This window comes from Lycium barbarum, chromosome 3 (assembly GCF_019175385.1).
Source record: "Lycium barbarum isolate Lr01 chromosome 3, ASM1917538v2, whole genome shotgun sequence".
In the NCBI taxonomy this organism is placed as follows: Eukaryota; Viridiplantae; Streptophyta; class Magnoliopsida; order Solanales; family Solanaceae; genus Lycium; species Lycium barbarum.
Genome location: NC_083339.1, coordinates 15170894 through 15194033, shown reverse-complemented (window position 1 = coordinate 15194033; position 23140 = coordinate 15170894). Strand labels below are relative to the sequence as shown.

General features: G+C 34.1%; 1 protein-coding gene across 1 annotated transcript; it reads left to right on the top strand.

Moving 5' to 3' along the window:
• The first annotated feature begins 16776 nt into the window (after positions 1-16776).
• Positions 16777-19816, top strand: LOC132630495 (putative receptor protein kinase ZmPK1). Its single transcript, XM_060346067.1, has one exon. The coding sequence runs from the start codon at positions 17279-17281 to the stop codon at positions 19694-19696; it is 2418 nt and encodes an 805-aa protein (XP_060202050.1). The 5' UTR covers positions 16777-17278; the 3' UTR covers positions 19697-19816.
• The last annotated feature ends 3324 nt before the right edge of the window (positions 19817-23140 follow it).

Genomic DNA, 23140 nt, shown 5'->3' with positions numbered 1-23140 from the left:
GTTATTAAAGTAGAATTTTGTTGTGAATGAGGTTATAGACTTATATTTTTCCTTTCTTTTGAATTATTTACTTAAGTTACGTTGGAACTTACTTACGTAATGTTAGAATTTGACATAAGAGTATTATGTTAAACTTTTTCTTTTGGATTTTGAATTTAGGTTATATTTTCAATTTTAAGTTATTTGCTTTCACAATGCATGTTGTTTATTTTTCACTTACATTTGATGGATTTTTTGTGTCAAACATTTGAATAATGTTATGGAATTATATTTATAAATATTATTTTTTTGTCAAACATCCAATCCATGACGTTCTCACAAAATAATGTCTTCTTTTAAGTTTTATAATTAATTAAAATTGAATCCTGATAATAGTAATGCAGAAAGAGATCGAGGAGTTTTAACTGCAATATTTCATCAAGTCAGAAGAGTTTGTAAGTTCTGTTTTGTATTTTCTTTACTGCTTTTTGTGATATTTTTAATCTTTCTATGCAAATGTGAGATTTGTATTGCATTTTTGGTGTGTGTGCTTTATGTGTTTCTTATATATTGGAGATGAGTGAAAAAAACTTGACAAAAGTAGAGTGAAAGTAATAGAAATTTTCGGTTTTGAAAATTTAAGACCAAATCAAATCCAAACAACTATCGGTTTATTTAATCGGTTTGATTCGGTTGGCGATTTGAATCTATTCTAAACGAAATCATGAATGACCCCTACTTACATGTAGGGTGCAATGCTAACTAGGATGGTGTATAAAAAAAATCGTGGATGTTTAGTGACGAATAAATGTTTTTGATTCGTGGTTCATATAATACTATTCATGAAGCATATTTTAGTTTTCTTCTTAATTAGTGTTACCTTTAGTAGAGATAATTCTAGATTTTTGTTTACAGGCCTTTCTTAATTAGGTACCAACAATTACTGGTATATGGAAGGTTCATTTTTATGAAGATGCATATGTATTTCTACGGCGTTTGAGTGATGATGACTTTTCCTCCTTTTAAAAAAAAAAAAAAAAACCTTTTGTTGACATTTCTTTTATTTATCTCTGTTGAAAATGTGATATAATCGATGGTTCATATTGAATTATCATGAGAACAAAAAATTATAAAGGAAACGTGACACTCTCTAAAGCCAAGAAATCTATTTATCTTTTTTCTCAATTTCTTGATTTTTTTTTACTAATTTTCACATTTAATAAGTGTTTTATGTTGAAAAACTCAAAAGTCAAAATAATTAGCCACAACCCAAAAGACACACTCTATACATATCTATATCTATTATATATAATATAAAGCTAGACATTACTTACTATTTTAGAAGCACCAGTTGGGTGCCTTCGTCGTCCGTCGTTGTCCAACCAAAAAAAAAATAAAAAAATTGGGCCTCATATTAAACAGGCCCACAACAAAAAAAAAATTGTGGGCCACATATTAAACGCCAACCAGTATTAAAAACAAAACGGTGGATCCCGCCACATCCAAACTCACGGGAAAAAAAAAGTGAACCCCATATTAATAAAATCAAGCAATATTAAAAAAAAAGTGAATCTCATATTAAAAAAAAACAATGTTAAAAAAACATTGAACTAGTATTAAAAAAAAAGGAGAAGAAAAAAAAGTAGAACCCACCACATCTAAACTCACGGAAAAAAAAAAAGTGAAACAGAATCAAGCAAAAAAAATTGTGGGCCCCATATTAAACACAAACCAGTATTAAAAAAAAAAAACCGGTGGAACCCACCACATCCAAACTCACGGGAAAAAAAAGTGGACCCCATATTAACAAAATCAAGCAATATTAAAAAAAAAATGAATCTCATATTAAAAAAAAAATAATGTTAAAAGAAAATTGAACCAGTATTAAAAAAAAAAAAGTGGAACCCACCACATCCAAACTCACGGGAAAAAAAAAAGTGAACCCCATATTAACAGAATCAAGCAAAAAAAATTGTGGGCCCCATATATATTAAACAACAACTAATATTTAAAAAAATATTGTTGGCCCCTTATTAAACACCAACCAGTATTAAAAAAAAAAAAGGAAGAAAAAAAGTGGAACCCACCACATCCAAACTCACGGGAAAAAAAAAGTGGATCCCATATTAAAAAAATCAAGCAATATTAAAAAAAAAAAGTGAATCTCATATTAAAAAAATAAATAATGTTAAAAAAAAAATTGTGGGCCTCATATTAAACACCAACCAGTATTAAAAAAAAAAAAAAGTGGAACCCACCACATCCAAACTCACAGGAAGTAGACCCCATATTAACAAAATCAAGCAATACTAAAAAAAAAAGTGAATCTCATATTAATAAACAAACAATGTTAAAAAACAAATGCTTAGAAAATCAAACAATTAAATCAATAATGATGAACTCATTGCCACATGTGTATCAACCCATTAGTGGGAGCAAATGAAATTATTGTACAACAACATACTTAAAATACTTATATATTAAAATAAGATAGAATTTAATTACTTTTTCATTTTTTCCTTACTCTAATAAATGTGAAAAGAGATTAATGTCATAAAAGAAAAAATAATATTAAATGAAGATCAAATAATTAATAAGCTAAATTAGTAAAATTATAATTCTAATTAACGTTTCCTTAAAAAACCCGTGTAAAAAATAACATGACAAGTAAAATGAGTTAAACAAAAAATATTTACTAAAAATTAAAAAATAGAAGTTCTTCATGGCCCCATATTAAACACCAACCAGTATTAAAAAAAAAAAAAAGTGGAACCCACCATATCCAAACTCACGGGAAAAAAAAAGTGAACCCCATATTAACAGAATCAAGCAATATTAAAAAAAAAATAAGTGAATCCCATATTAATAAAACAAACAATGTTAAAAAACAAATGCTTAGAAAATCAAACAATTAAATCAATAATGATGGACTCATTGCCACATGTGTATCAACCCATTAGTGGGAGCAAATGAAATTATTGTACAGCAACATACTTAAAATACTTATATATTAAAATAAGATAGAATTTAATTATTTTTTTATTTTTTCCTTACTCTAATAAATGTGAACAGAGATTAATGTCATAAAAGAAAAAATAATATTAAATGGAGATCAAATAATTAAAAAGGTAAATTAGTGAAATTATAATTCTAACTGACGTTTTCTTAAAAAACCGTGTAAAAAACAACATGACAAGTAAAATGAGTTAAACAAAAAATATTTACTAAAAATTAAAAAATAGAAATTCTTCATTTCGATAAAAAATCAAATTTCTACTTTGTTTCATCTTAAACATGTAAAATTAATATAATAATTTGAATTAGAATTATCCAAATCAAAATTTGATAAAAAAATTATATGTATTACTTCACTATTACTACTATACAGAAGAGTCGGTTTATAGAGGCAAGATCGTCATCCGTGTTCGGTCCTACTTTTTTATTTAAGAGTAAAAAAATCCTTTGTGGTCCCACCCACTTTTTTATTTAAGGGCAAAAAAATATCGTTTTATACTTTATATTATCAACTCTTCTAAAAAGTAGATATAAATACTTTATTATATTTCTATTTTTCTACTATATAGAAGCATCGGTTTACCCATGCTTCGTCGACAGTCACTCTTAAAAAAAAAAAAAAAAAACTGGACCCCACCCTCCCCAAACTCATGAGAAAAAAAGATGGACCCAATATTTAAAAAAAAAAAAAAAGGCAACGTCAAAAAAAAAAAAAAACGTGCACCCATATACTAAAAAATCAAACAATATTCATGTAATTCCCAAAGTATCCCCACCAAGTCAATAATAGTGGATTCATTGCCACATGCATATTAACTCATTAGTGAGAGCAAATGAAATTATTGCACAGCAAAAAACATGGACCTCATATTATTACTTTTCTTCAAAATATTTAATTGTTGTATTTGCTATTCTGCCATGTCATTTATTCGTTATGTCTACTAAAATAAATATACTTAAAATATATATATTTAAAAAATAAGATACAATTTAATTACTTTTCTTACTCTAATAAATGTGAAAAGAGATTAATATCAAATGAAGATCAAATAATGAATAATGTAAATTAGTCAAATTATAATTCTAATTCACGTTTCCTTAAAAAATCATGCAAAAGACAACATGACAAGTAAAATGAGTTAAACCGAGAATATTTACCAAAAATAAAAAAAATAGCATTTCTTCGTTTAAATAGAAAATTAATTTCTACTTTGTTTCGTTTCAAACATGTAAAATTAATTTAATAATTTGAATTACAATTATCCAAATCAAAATTTGATAAAAAATAATAAGTATTTACACTTTTAAATTAATCGAATTAAAATTGAAAGTATCAACTGATGCTTAAATATTGCTATTATTTTATCTCAAAGAGAGGAAAATAATTTTCTTTTAAACAAGTCTTCTCTTTTAAAAAATATTAATAAATTTTCGTAGCAAACACGAATAAAATAAAGTTTTAGATACGGAGCACAAACTACAATATTATATTAATCGTATTTTGAACATAATATATATATATATATATATATATATATATATATATATATATATATATATATATATATATATATATATATATATATATTATCACTATCTAAACACAACTACATATACATAGATACACTATAATCCGAAGTGGTGGGCCCGTGCGCAGCACGGGCATAAGCCATCTAGTTAAAAGGTGATGTAACACATTTCTATGACCTTCATTTGCATTTATCTTTTTTTCTCTTTTTTTGAACTTTTCCATCATTTTTCTCATTTTTATCTTATATTAAAATTTTCACTTTCTCCATAACTCACATATCTTCCTAACCCACACTTTAAATTCCCATAACTTCCGTGCATTGCATATCCATACTCCTAAAAATTAAATATGTAAATATATGATATTTAACATGTTCATAAAGTAGAAGAGATGAATCTTTATGTGCAATAATACTATCTAAAGCCTAAAAGTCACCCACTACTTTTTCCCTAATTAAACCATTGAGCCGTTTTCTTCTGTTATGCTTCCACTAATAAAATGGTAAACATTCATTTTTCCTTTTTCCTAATTAATATAGTAGAAGAATGCTTCTCTGCCCATTCCCCCCCTAATTAAACCATTCAGCCGTTTGCTTCTGTTATGCTTCCAATAATAAAGTTATTGACACCCATTTATTTTTCTTTATTATTAGAGTAGAAGAATTCTTCTGTTATATAATATAATTGGAAAGAAGAAGTGATCTTCCACTTTCAGCTTCTTGTGTTATATAACTTTTTGTGCTATTACGGGTTGCATTTAGTTTTTCCCCATTTTTTTGGTTGCTTATTTGCATTGACATTAGAAATATATAGCACTTGCTTTGTGACAATAATATCGTATAAAAAAATTATTTGTCATTTTGTTGTTTTCATAGTGAAGATCTACAAGCAAAGAATCAATATGAAACTATTTATCCTAACAGCGGAAGTTCGTTTACCAGCCGAACAAAGGTAAGTTTTATTTTTCTAATTCATAATATGTAAACACTTGTGGACCCCAAAAAAATTGTATAAACACCATATATTTCTTAATATATCCTTAATTTCGTATTATTTGAGATGGGTTTGATTATTTAATTCAGTAGTATTGCAATAGATTGTTTATTCATCAAGAAACTAAATCATATGGATAAGATAAATTATTTTCTAGCAAAAAAATTAATATTGTAATGTGTACGTCTTATTCAAGTTCATATTGAAATTAGAAAGTATAAATAAAATAAGTAATTGTATTCTTTTATTCAAGTTCATATGTACAAATTTTAATAATTGAGGAAGAGGCACGATATTTAGGGGGGGGGGGGGGGGGGGGGGGGTTGGGGAAGTACTGAGAAGACGTTTGGACACAATTTCGAATGAGATAACTATTTTAAAGGTTTCTTGCCAGGATTAAAAAAAAGTACAAAGATTGATGCAGAATGCCAAGAAGTGTTAAAACATTCATTGCATGCTAGAGAAAGGTATATTTTGTTTGTTATTTTGTGTGAAAGTTTGAGGTTTTTCAATCCAAAAAAAAAAAAAAAAAGTTTGAAGTTTTGATTAATTAAAAGAATATGCATGTTGACAAGATGAATTTGTTTCATAAGCTTTATAAATGTCTAATTATCTTCCTTGTCAGGGGGAGAAGGGTGGAATCATTGGTCTCACAAAGAGATTTTTTATTTCCCTTTTTGCTTTAAATTTATGATATTGTTTTGTCACGGACTTCTTCAATTATTTTGCGACGGAATTTCGTTATTCATATATAGTTGTATTAGTAAGCCTTTTAGAAAGAGATTCGGCATCGTATCACAAGGAAATCCACATCATCATACGTTCAAGAAATACACTACTTCAGCCCTCGAATTATGGGAAACAAATTAGAGACAAAAATAGAATATTTTAAAAAGTAAATTATATTTCAATTAATGTGATATAAATTTTATAATTAATTAGCTTATTAGTTATTCATATTATTATTTTAGTTAACATAAGTTAAACAAGGGTTATATTTATCATTCAATTTTATATATATATATATATATATATATATATATATATATATATAGGGAGATATTTCAAGACTTCTATTTTAAGTTTTTGTTGTTGTGTCGTCGGCCTTACTTCTATTTTGGTTTCACTAAAAATGTTAGTGATTTTTTGATTTGTTTTGTCTTTTAATTTAGTTTTCAAAAAATTTAGTTTCTCAAGATATTTATGGCCGGTTTAATTTATAAACTTATATGTTTAATCTATCTAATGAAGAAAAAATTAAAGAAGATTTAAACTTAATTTAAATATAATTCATGATTACTTTCAAACTTATAGTATTGTGTATCAACAAAAATTAAATCATAAGTTTAATGAGGTCTCTCATTACCGCTCCAAAGCGCGAATAGGTTCACTAGTGTTCCATAAGCCTATTACAATTAGACAAGAAAAATTGGAGTAGTAATTAAACGTTACCAAACTTCCGTGAAAATCCAAGGGATACTTCTTTAATCCTCCTTAATTACTCTCTCTCTCTCTCACACACACACACATTCACACATTTTCTTTCTCCCCACTTTCCCTAAAAACCAATGTTTAGTGAATGTGATATTAGTTTAAATATCAACACTATATGGTCTTTGGTCTTTCTTTCCCTTTCTGAAGTTGTAAATGCTATGCTGAGAATCCTGATAATTAGTAATGAAGAAAGAGATCGAGGAGTTTTAACTGCAACATTTCATCAAGTCAGAAGATTTTGTAAGTTCTGTTTTGTATTTTCTTTACTGCTTTTTGTGTTATTTTTAATTTCTCTATGCAAATGTGAGATTTGTATTGCATTTTTGGTGTGTGTGCTTTATGTGTTTCTTATATATTGGAGATGATTAAAAGACATGACAAAAGTAGAGTGAAAGTTATAGAAATTGTCAATTTTGAAAATTTAAAACCAAACAAAACCCAAATAACTATCGGTTTATTTAATCGGTTTGATTCGATTTGAGATTTGGATCTATTTTAGACCAAGTCATGAATGCCCCCACCTACATGTAGGGTGCAGTGCTAACTAGGATGGTGTATAAATAAATCGTGGATGTTTAGTGACGAATAAAATTTTTTGATTGGTGGTTCATATAATACTATTCATGAAACATATCTTATTCTTCTTATTAATTAGTGTTACCTTTAGTAGATATAATTCTAGATTTTTGTTTACGGGTCTTTCTTAATTAGGTACCAACAATTACTAGTACATGGAAGGTTCATTTTTATTAAGATGCATATGTATTTCTATGGCGTTTGAATGATGATGACTTTTCCTCCTTTAAAAAAAAAAATCTTTTGTTGACGTTTCTTTTATTTATCTTTGTTGAAAATGCTATATAATCGATGGTTCATATAGAATTATCGAGAATCAGGACAAGAATAAAAGCTTGATAAATAAGGAAGAAAAAAAGAACAAATATATATATATATATTGACATCCCTTTTATTTATCTTTGTTGAAAATGTGATATAACCGATGGTTCATATTGAATTATCATGAGAATCACAACAAGAATAAAAGCTTGATAAATAAGGAAGTGTGTGTGTATATATATAGCTACAAAAGACAATTAATATACACATTCGAGAAATAGAATATAATTATTTTTCAATTCTTTTGACAACATTAATTAGAACAAACAAACTTTTAAGAAATAAATTGAGTCAAATCAAGCAATTAGATATGATGCGTAACAAATTTCAATTTTCTAGGCGAGGCCCACAAATCTTCAACCAGATAAGAGATTTCTTTAAGTAGGAGTACTATTTTAGGCAAGCATTTACAGCATCTCGGTGATACTCCCAGTAAATTTGTAGTAATTTATTTGAACAGGAAGTATTATAGTTAAATTATCGGTTTATGAAGGTTCGATGTCCTACCAGTTGGAACAATGTTTTACGAATAAAGTTGTGTGGCTTTTAAAAAAAGACAATTTTTGGGGTTTTTTAAATTTATTTCTATTTCGTGACATCTTGAAATAGGAGAAAAACTACGGAACAAAAAATAAGTTCAAGGAAACAAAATCAAAAGCCAAATAAATAAATGTAAGAGAAATAACGAGGGAGAGGAGAGCACGTGATGTGGATCAAGTGAAGTGCATCAAGGACGAGCATGGCAAAGTATTGGTAGAAGAGGCTCACATTAGACGGAGATGGCAGTCATATTTCCACAAACTCTTGAATGAAGAAGGGGACAGGGATATTGTGTTGGGAGATTTAGAACATACAGGGAGGCATCGCGATTTTGGGTATTGCAGGAGTATTAAGGTTGAGGAGGTTAAGGGTGCTGTTTGTAGGATGCGCAAGGGAAGAGCGACCGGACCTGATGAGATTCTTGGAGAATTTTGGAAGATTGCGGGCTTGGCAGGTTTGGAGGGGCTGACTAGGTTGTTTAATGTCATCTTTAAGACGGCAATGATGCTCGAAGAATGGAGGTCGAGTGTAATGATCCCTCTATACAAGAACAAGGGCGATATCCAGAGTTGCAACAACTATAGAGGTATCAAGCTGCTAAACTATACTATTAAAGTGTGGGAAAGGGTGGTGGAGATGAGGGTGAGGAGAGGCGTATCTATTTCAGAGAACCAGTTCGGATTCATGCCGGGACGCTTAACTACAGAAGCCATCCATCTTGTAAGGAGACTGGTGGAGCAGTATAGGGAGAGGAAGAGGGACTTACACATGGTATTCATCGACCTAGAAAAGGCTTATGACAAAGTTCTAAGAGAGATACTATGGAGATGCTTGGAGGTTAAAGGTGTACATGTGGCGTACATTAGGGTATTAGGGTGATCAAGGACATGTATGAGGGAGCCAAGACCAGGGTAAGGACAGTAGGAGGAGACTCAGAGCACTTCCCAGTTGTGATGGGGTTGCATCAAGGATCAACTCTTAGTCCGTTTTTATTTGCCTTGGTGATGGATGAATTGACGCGGCATATTCAAGGTGAGGTGCCATGATGTATGCTTTTAGCGGATGACATAGTCCTGATCGACGAGACTCGTAGCGGAGTTAATGCTAAGCTGGAGGGTTGGCATCAAACTCTGGAGTCTAAAGGGTTCAAGCTGAGTAGGACCAAGACAGAGTACTTGGAGTGCAAGTTCAGTGAAGCACCTCAAGAGGCTGGCGTAGAAGTGAGGCTTGGTACCCAGGTCATCAAGAAAAAAAGTAGTTTCAAGTATCTTAGGTCTATTAGACAAGGCAATGGGGAGATTGACGATGATGTCACACATCGTATTGGGGCAGGGTGGATGAAATAGAGGCTCGCTTCCGGAGTGCTATGTGATAAAAAGATGCCACAAAAACTTAAGGGCAAGTTCTACAAAGTGGTGGTTAGACCGACTATGTTGTATGGGGCGGAGTGTTGGCCAGTTAACATCTCTCACGTTCAAAAGATGAAAGTTGCCGAGATGAGAATGTTGAGATAGATGTGTGGGCACACCAGGAGTGACAGGATTAGGAATGAGGCTATCTGGGACAAGGTGGGAGTGATCTCGGTGGAAGACAAAATGCGAGAAGCAAGACTGAGATGGTTTGGACATGTGAAGAGGAGAGACACAAATGTCCCAGTGCGGAGGTGTGACAGGTTGGCTATGGATGGTTTCAGAAGAGGTAGGGGTAGGCCGAAGAAGTATTGAGGAGAGGTGATTAGACAAGACATGACGCAGTTATAGCTTACCGAGGACATGACCTTAGATAGGAGAGTATGGAAGACTCAGATTAGGGTAGAAGGCTAGTAGATAGTATCGTTTATCCTTTCAGATTAGTAGTCACATTATCGCGATATAAGTTCTTGTGCTTTGATTTCTGCTACTATCTGTTATTCTGTACTTTGATTATCTTATTATATCTGTGATAGCTACTGCCCCTTTGCAAACTGCTTCATTAGGGCTTAGTCGCTTTCGTAATTTTCATTTTCATATCGCTTTGAATTTCTTGGCCTTATCTGACCTCTTTTTATGCTTTCTATTGAGCTGAAGGTCTTTCGTAAACAGCCGTCCTACCTTGGTAGCAGTCAGGTCTGCGTACACTCTACCCTCCCCAGACCCACGTTGTAGGATTTCACTGGGTTGTTGTTGTTGTTGTATATTTATAAAACAAGATGAAGTTTCAAAAATTATGCAAAAGCTATAAATCAAATGACCCAGCACTTTATATGTACTTTTATTGTCAAACAAAAATATACTATGGATAGTGAATCTACAACTAAATATCTCAGAAGGGATTTTGTTAAAAATAACATTTAGACATATATATTAGACCATACAATTGAGAATAAAATGCTAAGATAAAAAATTATGTGTAAACTGTCTATTATTTGGTAACATTTTATATTCACATTTTCGGTAAAACTATTTTATATATTTAACGAGATCTTCGCGCGATCAAAATCCCTAGTATGATATACATATCCAAGATGTTTAATCTCTTCGAATTCTTCTTGTGATTACTTCTTTATAACTTTGAATTTTCTAAGTAAAGATTTCATTAATATTTTGAATCTTCTTACTAAAAGTCATGTCTCGACTGGCAAGAGTGCCCGTCCAAGGATCATTAAGAATGTCGTGTGTGAAAGGTCATTTCCTTTTTGATTCTCTGTGTTGTCTTGAAAACGATATATACGACTCTTTTTCCTTCTCCATGGTGTAAAGAGGACCACCTTTTTTACGTAGTTAATTGAGTAGTTAAGACTCACATAAAGGAACGTGACTTAAAGAATTCAACAGTGATATTAAGAATCCAATTTAATCCAATTTTGGTCTTTAAGTCAATGAATTGTTCCTCAGGAATTTTGGTACAAGCAATAACTGGGGAACAAATAAGCTGGAAATATCCCTTTCCATCGAGAGAAATTGGAATTTTCCTTGGGTTTCCTTTTTCTAAGGTAAAGATAGACCATAAAAACAAAACCAATAAAGATGAGATAATATTTCACATGGTTACTCAATTAAGAATAGTTCTCTCGGAAAGTCATTCAATTATTGCTATTTCACCTATAAAGTCACCCAACTAATTTTTATACTTAATATTACATAGTGTTGTTTATTGCCATGCTTTTGGAATCTGCAAGTGATGCTTATTGTTATTTCCTTATAAACTAAAGAATAAAAATAAAATAGAGAGAAGTTGCTTTGTTGAAATGGTCTCCAGAGTATATGAGTATGACAAACAAAAATGGTAGTACTGACCTGAAGGGGTGTTTGTCGGAGCAACTGGTGGCTTTGCTCTTGGCCACATTTACCTGTAAGGGGTAAAATAAAAGGATCTTAGTAAATATATATTTGACCCGTATAATTTTAGCGGGTTGAGTCAAGTGGGGTGGGTCAATAAAATGGTTAAAATGGATACCTTTTATTTCTTATAAATTTGGCTTATATGGAACCCTATTCTAGTCTAATTGTAATTGTTTTATTTATGGTAAATTGAAATTATGATAATATAGGACGTGTAGTTCTATTAGAATAGGGTTGCCTTATAAGACTATGAGAAGGAAGACCTTACTTCTGTATAAGGAGGTCATTATGATGAATACAAAGTAGAAAGAATTCTCCTATTATTCTTGTCTCTCTAAATTCTCGTCCCTGTCTCGATTTTAACATTGTATCAGAGCCACGTCAGAAAGAATATAAAAACCCTAAAACAATGGTAGGTGACGGTAAAGAAACTAGCGATTACTGCAAAGGAATCGCCGATGAAGAAAACAACCCCCCCCCCCCCCCCCCCCCCGCCCCAAAACAAAAAATCTCTCCCTACGACATTACGTCGAATGATAACGCTGGAGTAGTGGTGACACAAGTCCAATTGAAGGGTGAGAATTATGAAGAATGGGCTAGATCCATGAGGACAGCCCTAAGAGCAAGAAAAAAGTTCGATTTCGTCGACAGTACAATCAAGAAGTCGGATGAGGAGTCGCCGGACTTGGAAGATTGGTGGACTATAACTCACTGTTGGTGTCGTGGGTTCGTAACACCATAGAACAACTTCTTCACTCAACAATTTAACATAAAGAGGAAGCGGAAGAATTATGGACGAGCATCCAGAAAGCTTCGCCGTTATTAACGACCCTCGGATGCAACAACTAAAGGTAGAACTTGTGGAGTGCAACCAGAAGATACTATGGAAAACTCACTAAGTTGTGGGAGGAATTGACGAATTATGAACAGATTCTAACTTGTAAGTGCGGAAAGTACATGTGCAATCTAAGAACGGTCCTAGAAGCCAAAAGAGAAGAAGAAAAAGTGCATCTTTTCCTCATGGGATTGGATGAGACAACGTATGGTACGGTGAGGTCGAACATACTGGCCCACGAACCATTTCCATTATTGAACAAGGTCTATTCAAAGCTGGTCCAAGAAGAAGGTGTGAGAGGAATCGCACGAAAAACGGAGGACCATAGTGAATCCATGGCTTTTGCCGTACAAGGAAGAAACCCTTACCGTGACCAAGATAAAGGGAAAAATGATAGTGCGTTCTGCACATAATGCAAGAGATCCAATCACATAGTGGACAGATGTTTTCGACTCATTAGTTATCCGGATTGGTGGCCAGGAAATAAAAAAGAAGACAAGAAAAACAGAGAAAAGAAGACGAGGACAACAACATCAGCAAAGGGGTGGACCGGGATCAGGACGTGGAAGAGGCAACTACCAGGCTAACACCGTGGTTGTCAAAGAAGGAACTTAGGCGGAGACAGGACTGGTGAACACAGGTGGGACAGGACCCCATAATTTGATCGATGAGATCCAGAAGACTTTGATTCATGTGGTGAATTCTCAAGGAATAAACTCGAATGTCAAGATGGATAATAAGACCAAAAACTCATCCTGGATTATTGACTTCAAAGCTCCAATCATGTGATTGGTAATTTGGAGGAACTGAGCTATCAGCGGGACATTCCTAAGTGTTCGGTTGGGCTTGCTGATGGAAGTAGCTAGGTGGCCATGAGAGAAGGAACAACCAGGCTAAATAATAAGATATGGTTGAAGGATATCCTTTACGTTCAAGATTTAACATGTAATTTAATTTCTTTGTTACAACTTGTTCATCATCTAGATTGTGATGTAAAATTTAACAAAATATGTGACAGGACCCCACCACAAGGAAGGTGTTTGGAAGATGAGCATTGAGATGGAGTTTAATATTTTCGAAATGTGCCTCGGATACGAGCTATGAAGGCGGAGGCAGTTGACTAGTTCAATCTTTGGCACAAAGGGTTACATCATTCTTCAACACAAGTAACGAAGTTCATTACGGTATCAGGTCTAAAAGAGAGTAGTATTAGATCAGATAAAGAATGTGATATATGCCAGAGGGCAAAGCAAATAAGAAGTATTTTTCCCTTAAGTGATAATATAGCTTCGGATATTCTTGAAATGATTCATTGTGATTTATGGGGACCGTATAGAACCCCTTCTTTTTGTGATGCTTTGTATTTTTTGACTGTTGTGGATGATCCTTCGGGAGCCTTGTAGATTTTCCTGTTAGTCGACAAGAAAGAAGTATCCTAAACCCTGAAGAATTTCTTCACCTTAGTGGATAGGCAGTTTGGTAAGAGGGTGAATATTGTTAGAAGTGATAACAAAACTGAGTTCACATGTATGAAGACTTACTTCTTTGAACATGGAATACTTTTCCAAACATCTTGCTCAGGGACACCACAACAGAATGGAATTTGAAATAAAAAATCACTATATTCTTAATGTGAAGCAAGCATTGAGACTTCAGGGTCATCTTCTGATCAAATTCTAAGGAGAATGTGTTTTGACTGCGGGGTACTTGATCAATAGAACACCATCTTTGGTTTTGAATGGAAAAACCCCTTATGAATTTTTTTACGGGGAGGCGTCGCGATATGATTATTTAAGGGTGATAGGGTCACTATGCTATGCACACATAAAGGGAAGAATGAGGGACAAGTTTGAGAGTCGGAGTCGTAGGTGTGTCTTCTTAGGATAGCCCTACGGAAAAAAGTGTTGGAGATTGTATGACTTAAAGAACGATGAATATTTAGTCTGAAGAGATGTGAACTTCTACGAGACTAAGTTCCCCTTTGCTGAACTAAGTTCAACTTTGCTGTAGGATTAGGTAACTTAGTCGAGAACATAGAAGTGATTCAGAACGAAACAGAGGGAGAAAGAAACCAACACAACTTTGAACAGGACCATACTGATAATGTAGGTATGAATAAAACTCAGATGGGTGAAGGACGGACACCGGATACTGAACCTATGGATCAACTAGAATTAGATCGGATAGATACCGATCCAGATAGAGAAAACATGGAGGAAGTACAGACGGAAGGTGTATAGCCCAATAAAGCGCCACCGCGAGAACAATTGAGTCGGGGTAAACATCAGAAGCATGAATCGATTCGGTTGCGCAACTACGTCACTGAAATATTTCAGAAAGAAAGTCCATCGACGCGTCTGCCCGATCTTCAGCAACCCTCAGGTGCGCCTTACCCTTTAGCTCATTATATATCTTGTGATAATTTTTCCTCGTAACACCAAAGTTTCCTTGCAGCAATCACCACAGGAACCGAGCCAAAAACCTTCTCGGAGGTAATGAAAAAGCAACATTGGAGAAAAATCATGCAGCAAGAGATCCAAGCATTGGAGGACAATGGAACGAGAACATTAGAAATACTGCCACCGAACAAGAAAGCACTCGGATGTCAATGAGTGTATAATATCAAGTACAATTCTGACGGCATAATTGAGTGTTATAAAGCTCAGTTGGTTATTTTTGGGAATAAACAAGAGGAAGGACTTGACAACAATGAAATATTTGCTCCGGTTGCCAAGGTAGTAATCGTTCGGACCTCCCTGGCAGTTGCGGCTGCGCGAAATTGAGAGTTGCATCAAATAGATATTCATAATGCCTTCTTGCATGGTGACCTTACAGAAAAAGTTTATATGAAATTACTATCGGGATTTAGTGTTCCTGGTCAGGACCAAGTATATCGACTCCAGAAATTTTTGTATGCTTTGAAACAAGCCCCACGGTGCTGGTTTGCGAAATTGTCAAGTGCTTTGATGAAATATGGGTTCAAACAGTCGTTCTCGGATTATTATTTCTTCATGATGCACCAAGAAGGTATGCAACTTAACGCTATAGTCTATGTGGATGACTTGATTATATCCGAAAAAACGACCATAGTGCCATTGAATGATTCAAAAACTATCTCCCGACATGTTTTCATATGAAGAATTTGGGCATCTCAAGTATTTTCTGGGAGTTGAAGTTGCACGTGGACCAACTGGGTTATTTCTCTGTTAACAGAAATATGCCTCAGATATAATCTTTGAGTCTGGATTATAAGGAACTAAACCAATCAATACTCATGGAACAGAATCATAGTTTGGCGTTGGCCGAAGGAGCCAATTTGGGTGATCCAGAACCATACCGACATCGAGTCGGTAGATTGATATACCTCAGTTTTACGCGACTTGAGTTGTCGTATTGTGTGCATATTATGTCCCAATTCATGCAGCAACTGAAGAAAGCACACTGGAATGCAACTCTCCGTGTGGGAAGCTACTTGAAGAAAACCCAGGACAAGGCATTGTGATGAGAATAGATTGTAATCTCCAGTTGTACAGATGGTGTGATTTGGAGTGGGCTGGATGTTCGTTGACTCAAAAATCACTTACCGATTGATTTATCTTCCTTGAAAATTCACCCTATATTATGAAAAATCAAGAAGCAACACATTGTCTGTCGCTCGTCAGTGGAGACAGAATACCGATCAATGGCACCCTCATGCTCCAACTTTGGGGGGGAGGGGTTTACGAAACCCTATTCTAGTCTAATTGTAATAATTTTATTTATGATCAATTGTAATTATGGTAGCATAGGATGTGTAATCCTATTAGTATAAGTTTGCCTTATTAGACTAGGAGAAGGAAGACCTTACTTCTATATAAGAAGGTTATTATGATGCATATAAAACAGAAATAATTCTCCCATTATTCTTGTCTCTCTAAATTCTCGTCCCTATCTCAATTTTAACAACTAAAAATAAAAATTTCATGTCCTTAAAACATAATGAAAAAATCATTTAAATTGGTTGGGTGACTTTGTAGGTGAAATAGATAGTTGGGTGAACAATGGAGTCACCATTTTTGTTGCTTTCAAAATTTCTTTTTAGAGCTAATGGTGATGGTGGTTGCCAAAAATGGTTAATGATGATGGTTGATTATGGTAGTTGGTTGTGACAACTGATAATTGTGGTGGATGGTGGTGATGGTGATTGATAGTGGCTGCCAAAAGTGGTTAATTCTTGTTCCTCTCACATGGTGATTTAAGATTTTGTGTAAAAGATACAAAAGTTGAGTTAGGTTTATTAGAAATGAGTTTGGGTTTTTGCTTGGGTTGAGTCTTTTTATTTGGTCAAAAATTTATGCGGACTAATAAAAAATGACCACTTGTTTAATGATATTCCATGTCATAATTCTTTTTATTAAGGGACATTTTTTAACCTAAAGAAAACGTTAAGGGCATTTTTATCCCAATAGGTGGAAGGATGACATTTTTGAGCCTTTTCGTTCAGACTTATCTTGGTCTTTCCGCTTTGAACCAACTAGGCTGTTTTTTTTTTTTTTCCTTGAACCAATTTAGCTGTTTGACTATTGATTCTGAATCTGGAAAATGAAATGTATAAATAAAGCACCCCATTACTTCTTTTGCTTCATCTCCTTGTAACATCTATGATATCAAATTCCTTATCCATATTCTTCTAGCCATGAAAAGTTTCAAATTTTTCTATCTTTTTCCTTTTTTAGTTCTTTCATTTCTTATCTTGTCCATCCCGTTGACAACAGCAAGCATCCTGTTTAGAGGGAATTCTTTTTCAGTTAAAGATGATTTAAATTTCATTACTTCGCCACAAAACACATTCACTTGTGGATTTTATCCTATTGGCAGTACTAATGCTTATTACTTTGGCATTTGGTACACAAATTCAAGGGACAAAACTGTTGTCTGGAATGCCAAACAAGAGAGGCCTGTCAATCTCCAAGGCTCAAAGCTAACACTAAGAAAAATTGGAGCTTTGGTATTAACAGATGTTGATCACACAATTGTCTGGCAAACAAACACAACATCATTTGATATCGAAAGAGCTGAGGTTCTTGAAACAGGCAACTTAGTTTTGAGAAATCCACAAGGTGATATTTTGTGGCAGAGTTTTGATTTTCCTACTGATACTTTACTGCCTGACCAATTATTCACCAAGAATCATAGATTGGTACCTCCTTTGAGAAAAGGCAGTTTGTCACCTGGATATTTTAGTTTGTATTTTGATAGTGATAATGTTTTGAGGATGATCTATGATGGTCCCCAAGTTTCAAGCATATATTGGCCAAATCCTGATAGGGATGTGTATGGGAATGGTAGAACTAGCCAGAATAGTTGTAGAGTTGCTTATTTTGATGGAATGGGTAGATTTTTCTCAAGTGATAATCTGAAATTCAATGTTTCTGACATGGGGTTTGGGATTTTAAGAAGGATGACTATAGACACTGATGGGAATTTGAGAATCTATAGTTTGGATAACTCGACGGGGTTATGGAAGATTTCTTGGCAAGCTGTTGCACAGCCTTGTGTTGTGCATGGAATATGTGGAAGATTTTCGATTTGTACTTATGTAACTGACCCTAAATGTACATGTTCTCCTGGACATCAGATGTTTAATGCAAGTGATTGGAGCCAAGGTTGCAGGCCAGTGTTCAGTTCAAGAAGTTTGATTAATCCTAAACATGTCAAGTTTGTGGAGGTTCCTAATGTTGATTACTGGGGTTTTGATCTCAACTACAGCCGTTCTTTTTCACTGGAATCCTGCAGGACATTGTGCTTGGAGGATCCCAGTTGTCGTGCATTTGTTTATAGGCTAAATGGGGAGGGGACATGCTATACTAAAGGTACCCTTTTCAATGGATATCGGTCTCCCGGTTTTCCTGGAAGTGTATTCTTGAAAGTCCCTATGAATCTAAATGCTTCGGCATCAGGCCTTTTGATTCTTGATGAAGGTACAAAGTGTGGATCGAGTCCAGAAGACGTTCTTTTTGGCTCTCCTTCTATGTATGTAATGGATTTTAAGAAGGTGAAGTGGATTTATCTTTACGTGTTTTGTTCCACCCTTGGCGGAATAGAGATTTTGTTTTTCGTGTTAGGTTGGTGGGTGTTTTTTAGCAAACATGGGATTCCTGCTTCCATTGAGGACGGATATAAAATGGTGTCATCGACTCAGTTCAGGAGGTTCACTTATAGTGAACTTAAAAAAACAACAAAAAACTTCAAGGTTGAGCTAGGAAGAGGAGGTTCAGGAGCTGTTTACAAAGGTGTTTTAGCAGATGGAAGAGCAGTAGCAGTCAAGAAACTTGCAAATGATCAGTTTCAAGAAGAATTCTTTGCAGAAATGGCCACCATAGGAAGGATCAACCATATGAATTTGGTAAGAATGTGGGGATTTTGTTCTGAAAGGAGACATCAGATTTTGGTCTACGAATACATCGAGAACTCATCACTCGACAGACATCTTTTCAACACTGATTTTCTTGGATGGGAACAAAGGTTTGGAGTGGCATTAGGGACAGCAAAAGGTCTTGCATACCTTCATCATGAATGCCTTGAATGGGTGATTCATTGTGATGTGAAGCCTGAAAATTTACTTCTCGATGGTGAACTCGAGCCCAAGATTGCAGATTTTGGACTTGCAAAGCTCTCCCAAAGAGGCGGCCCTGGTTCAGATTTCACAAAGATTCGCGGTACTAAAGGCTATATGGCTCCAGAATGGGCTTTGAACCAACCTATTACTGCAAAAGTTGATGTTTATGCCTTTGGGATTGTAATACTCGAGATGGTCAAGGGAAGTAGGCTGTCAAGTTGGGTGGTGGATGATGGTGAATGTGATCACGAGCAAGATTCACAGCTCGGAAAATTTAATAGGATGGTGAAGAGGAAGATTCAAAGTGGAGAACATTCTTGCGTGGAGAAAATAGTGGATCCAAGATTAGAGGGCAAATTTAGCAAGAACCAGGCTGTTACATTGATTGAAATAGGCCTTTCTTGTGTGGAGCAAGATAGAAATAAAAGGCCTACAATGGCTGAAGTCGTCCAAACACTGCTGGATTGTGAAGATGAAACAACACTACTAACATAAATGTAAAGAGTGCTTGGTATTTGGAAAGGAAATTGAATTAACCATTTTGTTTTTCCTGTTTGAATGTAATTGGTATTTTCTTCAAGTGAAAAATCACAAGCAAACTCTTAATTTTTGTTATGTCCGCTCGTTAAGTTATGCAATCGCGTATTCTTTAGTACTTCACATCCTGTAACCATAGACTGATTTAGATCCTTCTAATGAGGTGAAAGCATTTTTCATTTAGAGTCTGAGAAAATAGGACAGTATCTTGCTGAAGTATCAAAGTAAACATATTACATTATTCGTTGAAAGCTAATAATATGCTCGTTCAAGTTTTTGCATCCTAAGTATGAGCTTGATGGTTAAAACACCGGGGGTGTGGATAGGATAATGAAGTATTGCAAACATTAATTATGCATTTGCATATTCTAATATTTATGTGGATGAATAAATCAGTATCACCTATTTAAATAAAACCTGGCATATGTCATCTCATAAGCCTTTTTTAGCTTCTAAGGTTTATTTCTTAATTCAAGATCCCTCCTACTAATTGGAATAAAAAAAATAGTATATCTATGCTGCTCAAAATGGGAATGGGCTAAAATGAGGGACAATTTCAACTATAAAAGGTCAGTTAAGGTCTAACAAATGGAAGGAAGGACATTTTAACTCGAAAATTGGTGTTACGGCAATTATGGTCTACCAAGTGGAAGAAGTGCAAATAAAAACCACTCTCAATATTTTGGGAGCATTTTTGACCATTTTCCGTTTAATTTATGACTAATGACATGCTTGAAACTATGCATCGTATATTCAGATTTTAACATGCTAAAATAAACATCCGATGAAATAAAAGCACACTGATTCTTATATATCGTATTACAGTTCTTGTATTATTATTTGCAGTCCACAAACCAAACGATCTTAAGATCCAATCCTCTAAGAAACTAAAAGTTTTGCCTGGGTAGAGCTAATAAACATCCCTTCTGATTTATTATTTCTGTTTCGTTATTTGCTTAGGCAGAAGTACAAAAGAGCTAATTTGTATAGAACATAGACGACATGGCGGAGTTAAGGGCGCAGGGGATTCAACCAAACATTATTTGCCGGAAGATATATATATATATATATATATATATATATATATATATATATATATATATATATATATATATATATATATATTACTTCCTTTTATTTTGAATTTTCTTAGTAAAAATTATGATTCTGCCACTAATATGAAATTCCCTTAATAAAAGCTCTGACTCGACCGGCAAGAGTGCCGGTCCAAGGACCATCAAGAATGGCATGCGTGCAAAGGTCCTTTTCTTTTTGATTCTCTTTGTTGTCTTGAAAATGATATACACCACTCTTTTAATTTTCCTTCTCTTTTGGTGTAAAGAGGACCACCTTTTTTACATGGTTAATAGAGTAGTTAAGGCTCAAATAAAGGAACATGACTTAAAGACAATTCAACAGTGATATTAAGAATCCAGTTTTGGTCTTTGAGTCAATGGATTGTTCCTTAGAAATTTTGGTACATGACAGTAACTGGGAAATAAATAAACTGGAAATATTCCTTTCCATCGAGGGAAACTGGATTTTCCGTGGGTTTCCTTTTTCTAAGGTAAAGACTGGAAAAACAAAACCTATAATGACTTTTGACAAATTCATTTAGAAGTTCAACATGAGAAGGCAAATGCAGCTATCTCCATCAATTATTCCAATTCTAGCTAATCCTCTCCACTTGTGTCATGTGTTACGTTTATGGGAGAAGACTTTTAACTTTGTTATTTTTTATTTCCAAATAATTCAGAAATAGGTCCAATGGGAGTCACCATTTTTCTTGCTTTCAGTATTTCTTTTTATAGCTAATGGTGACGGTGACTGCCAAAAGCAGATAATGATAGTTGATTATGGTACTTGGTTGTAACAACTGATAATTGTAGTGGATGATAGTGATAACTAATAGTGATGGTGACTGATAACAGTAGTTGGCGATATATAGAGATGGTTGATGGTGGCGATTGTCAGTAGTGATTGATCGTTATTGTGGTAATGGTTGTTGGTTGTGATGATAAAAAATAGTGGCTAGTGGTACTGGTGACTGATTGTCGTAATTGACGACAGTTGTGGTTGTGAATGGGGACGATGGTTATGGGTAATGGATGGTAATAGTTAATAATGATGGGTGACAGTGATAGTTAGCGGTGAAAAGGGATGGAGTAGTGGTGAAAACTTTGAAGAATTCCTTCAATATTCAAATGTTGTATCCAAAAAATAATACAATACATAAGAAATGACTGGTAACAATTATCCAAATAAAATATGAAATTCAAACCTCAAAGACAAATACACTTAATGACTAATATTTGAAATTTTGAATAATTAAGGTTCAAACTTTCATTAAGTGTAAATAAATGGGGCCTAAATGTAGAGTTATGTATAGGGCAATGAAAATGTTAATACATATCTTATGATCCTAGCCGATTTTGACAAATTAGCTGATGCTTTGCCTGGGGGCAGGTAATATATTATCCCTACATTTGATGTAGGGTCCTGTTAGTTTTATTCTTTCTGTTTCATAATGTCCTCATGCAAGACAGATAATTTCTATACAGAAATGTGCATTTTCTTTTTAATTCCCGTTTACTTCCATTGAAAGAGGAAGAGGGATAATTCAAATGCCACCACAGAAATAGAAAGAGTCGTGCTTCAAAGTGAAATTCTTCTAAAGATTTATTGCACGATTTTGCTGCCTGCTCAGCTCCCAAAATGCAAAGTGACTTGCAAAGACAGACCCGAATTGGTTGATCTTGTTAAAATCGAGACAGGAACGAGAGTTTAGCGAGACAAGAACAATGGAAGAATTCTTTCTACCTTTCATTCATCATAATGATCTCCTTATATACAGATGTTATATTTACTGTAATTACAAATTCACCACAAATAGACAAAATCTATTACAATTAGACTAGAATAGGGTTCCCATTGAAATAGAGATTCATCGACTTACCGACGTGACCGGACACACTGGTACAGTCACACCCGGACTCAATACCCCTCTCAACTTGAAGCATAAGGGTCACGAATGCCCAACTTGACAAGTATATATTGATGTTGCGATTTGCCCAAAGTGTTTGTAAACACATCGGCCAATTGCTCACTAGTTGACACGTGACTGAGAAGTATTAGACCCGATTGGAGTGCGTCCCGGACGTAGTCATAGTCAACTTCAATGTGTTTAGTCCGTTCATGAAATACTGGATTTTGTGCAATATATAATGTCGCTTGACTATCACAATACTTTTTCGCTGAAGATTTATGTTTAACTCCCAAACTATGCAAGATTCCCTTTAACCATTTCAATTCACAGTCTGTCATTGCCATTGACCGGTATTCCATCTCTGCTGATGAGTGAAAGACAATGTGTTGCTTCTTGGTTTTCCATGATATAGGTGA

Bases quoted from the DNA above. Each gene is read 5' to 3' on its own strand.
- LOC132630495 (XM_060346067.1), top strand. From the start codon at position 17,279: ATGAAAAGTTTCAAATTTTTCTATCTTTTTCCTTTTTTAGTTCTTTCA.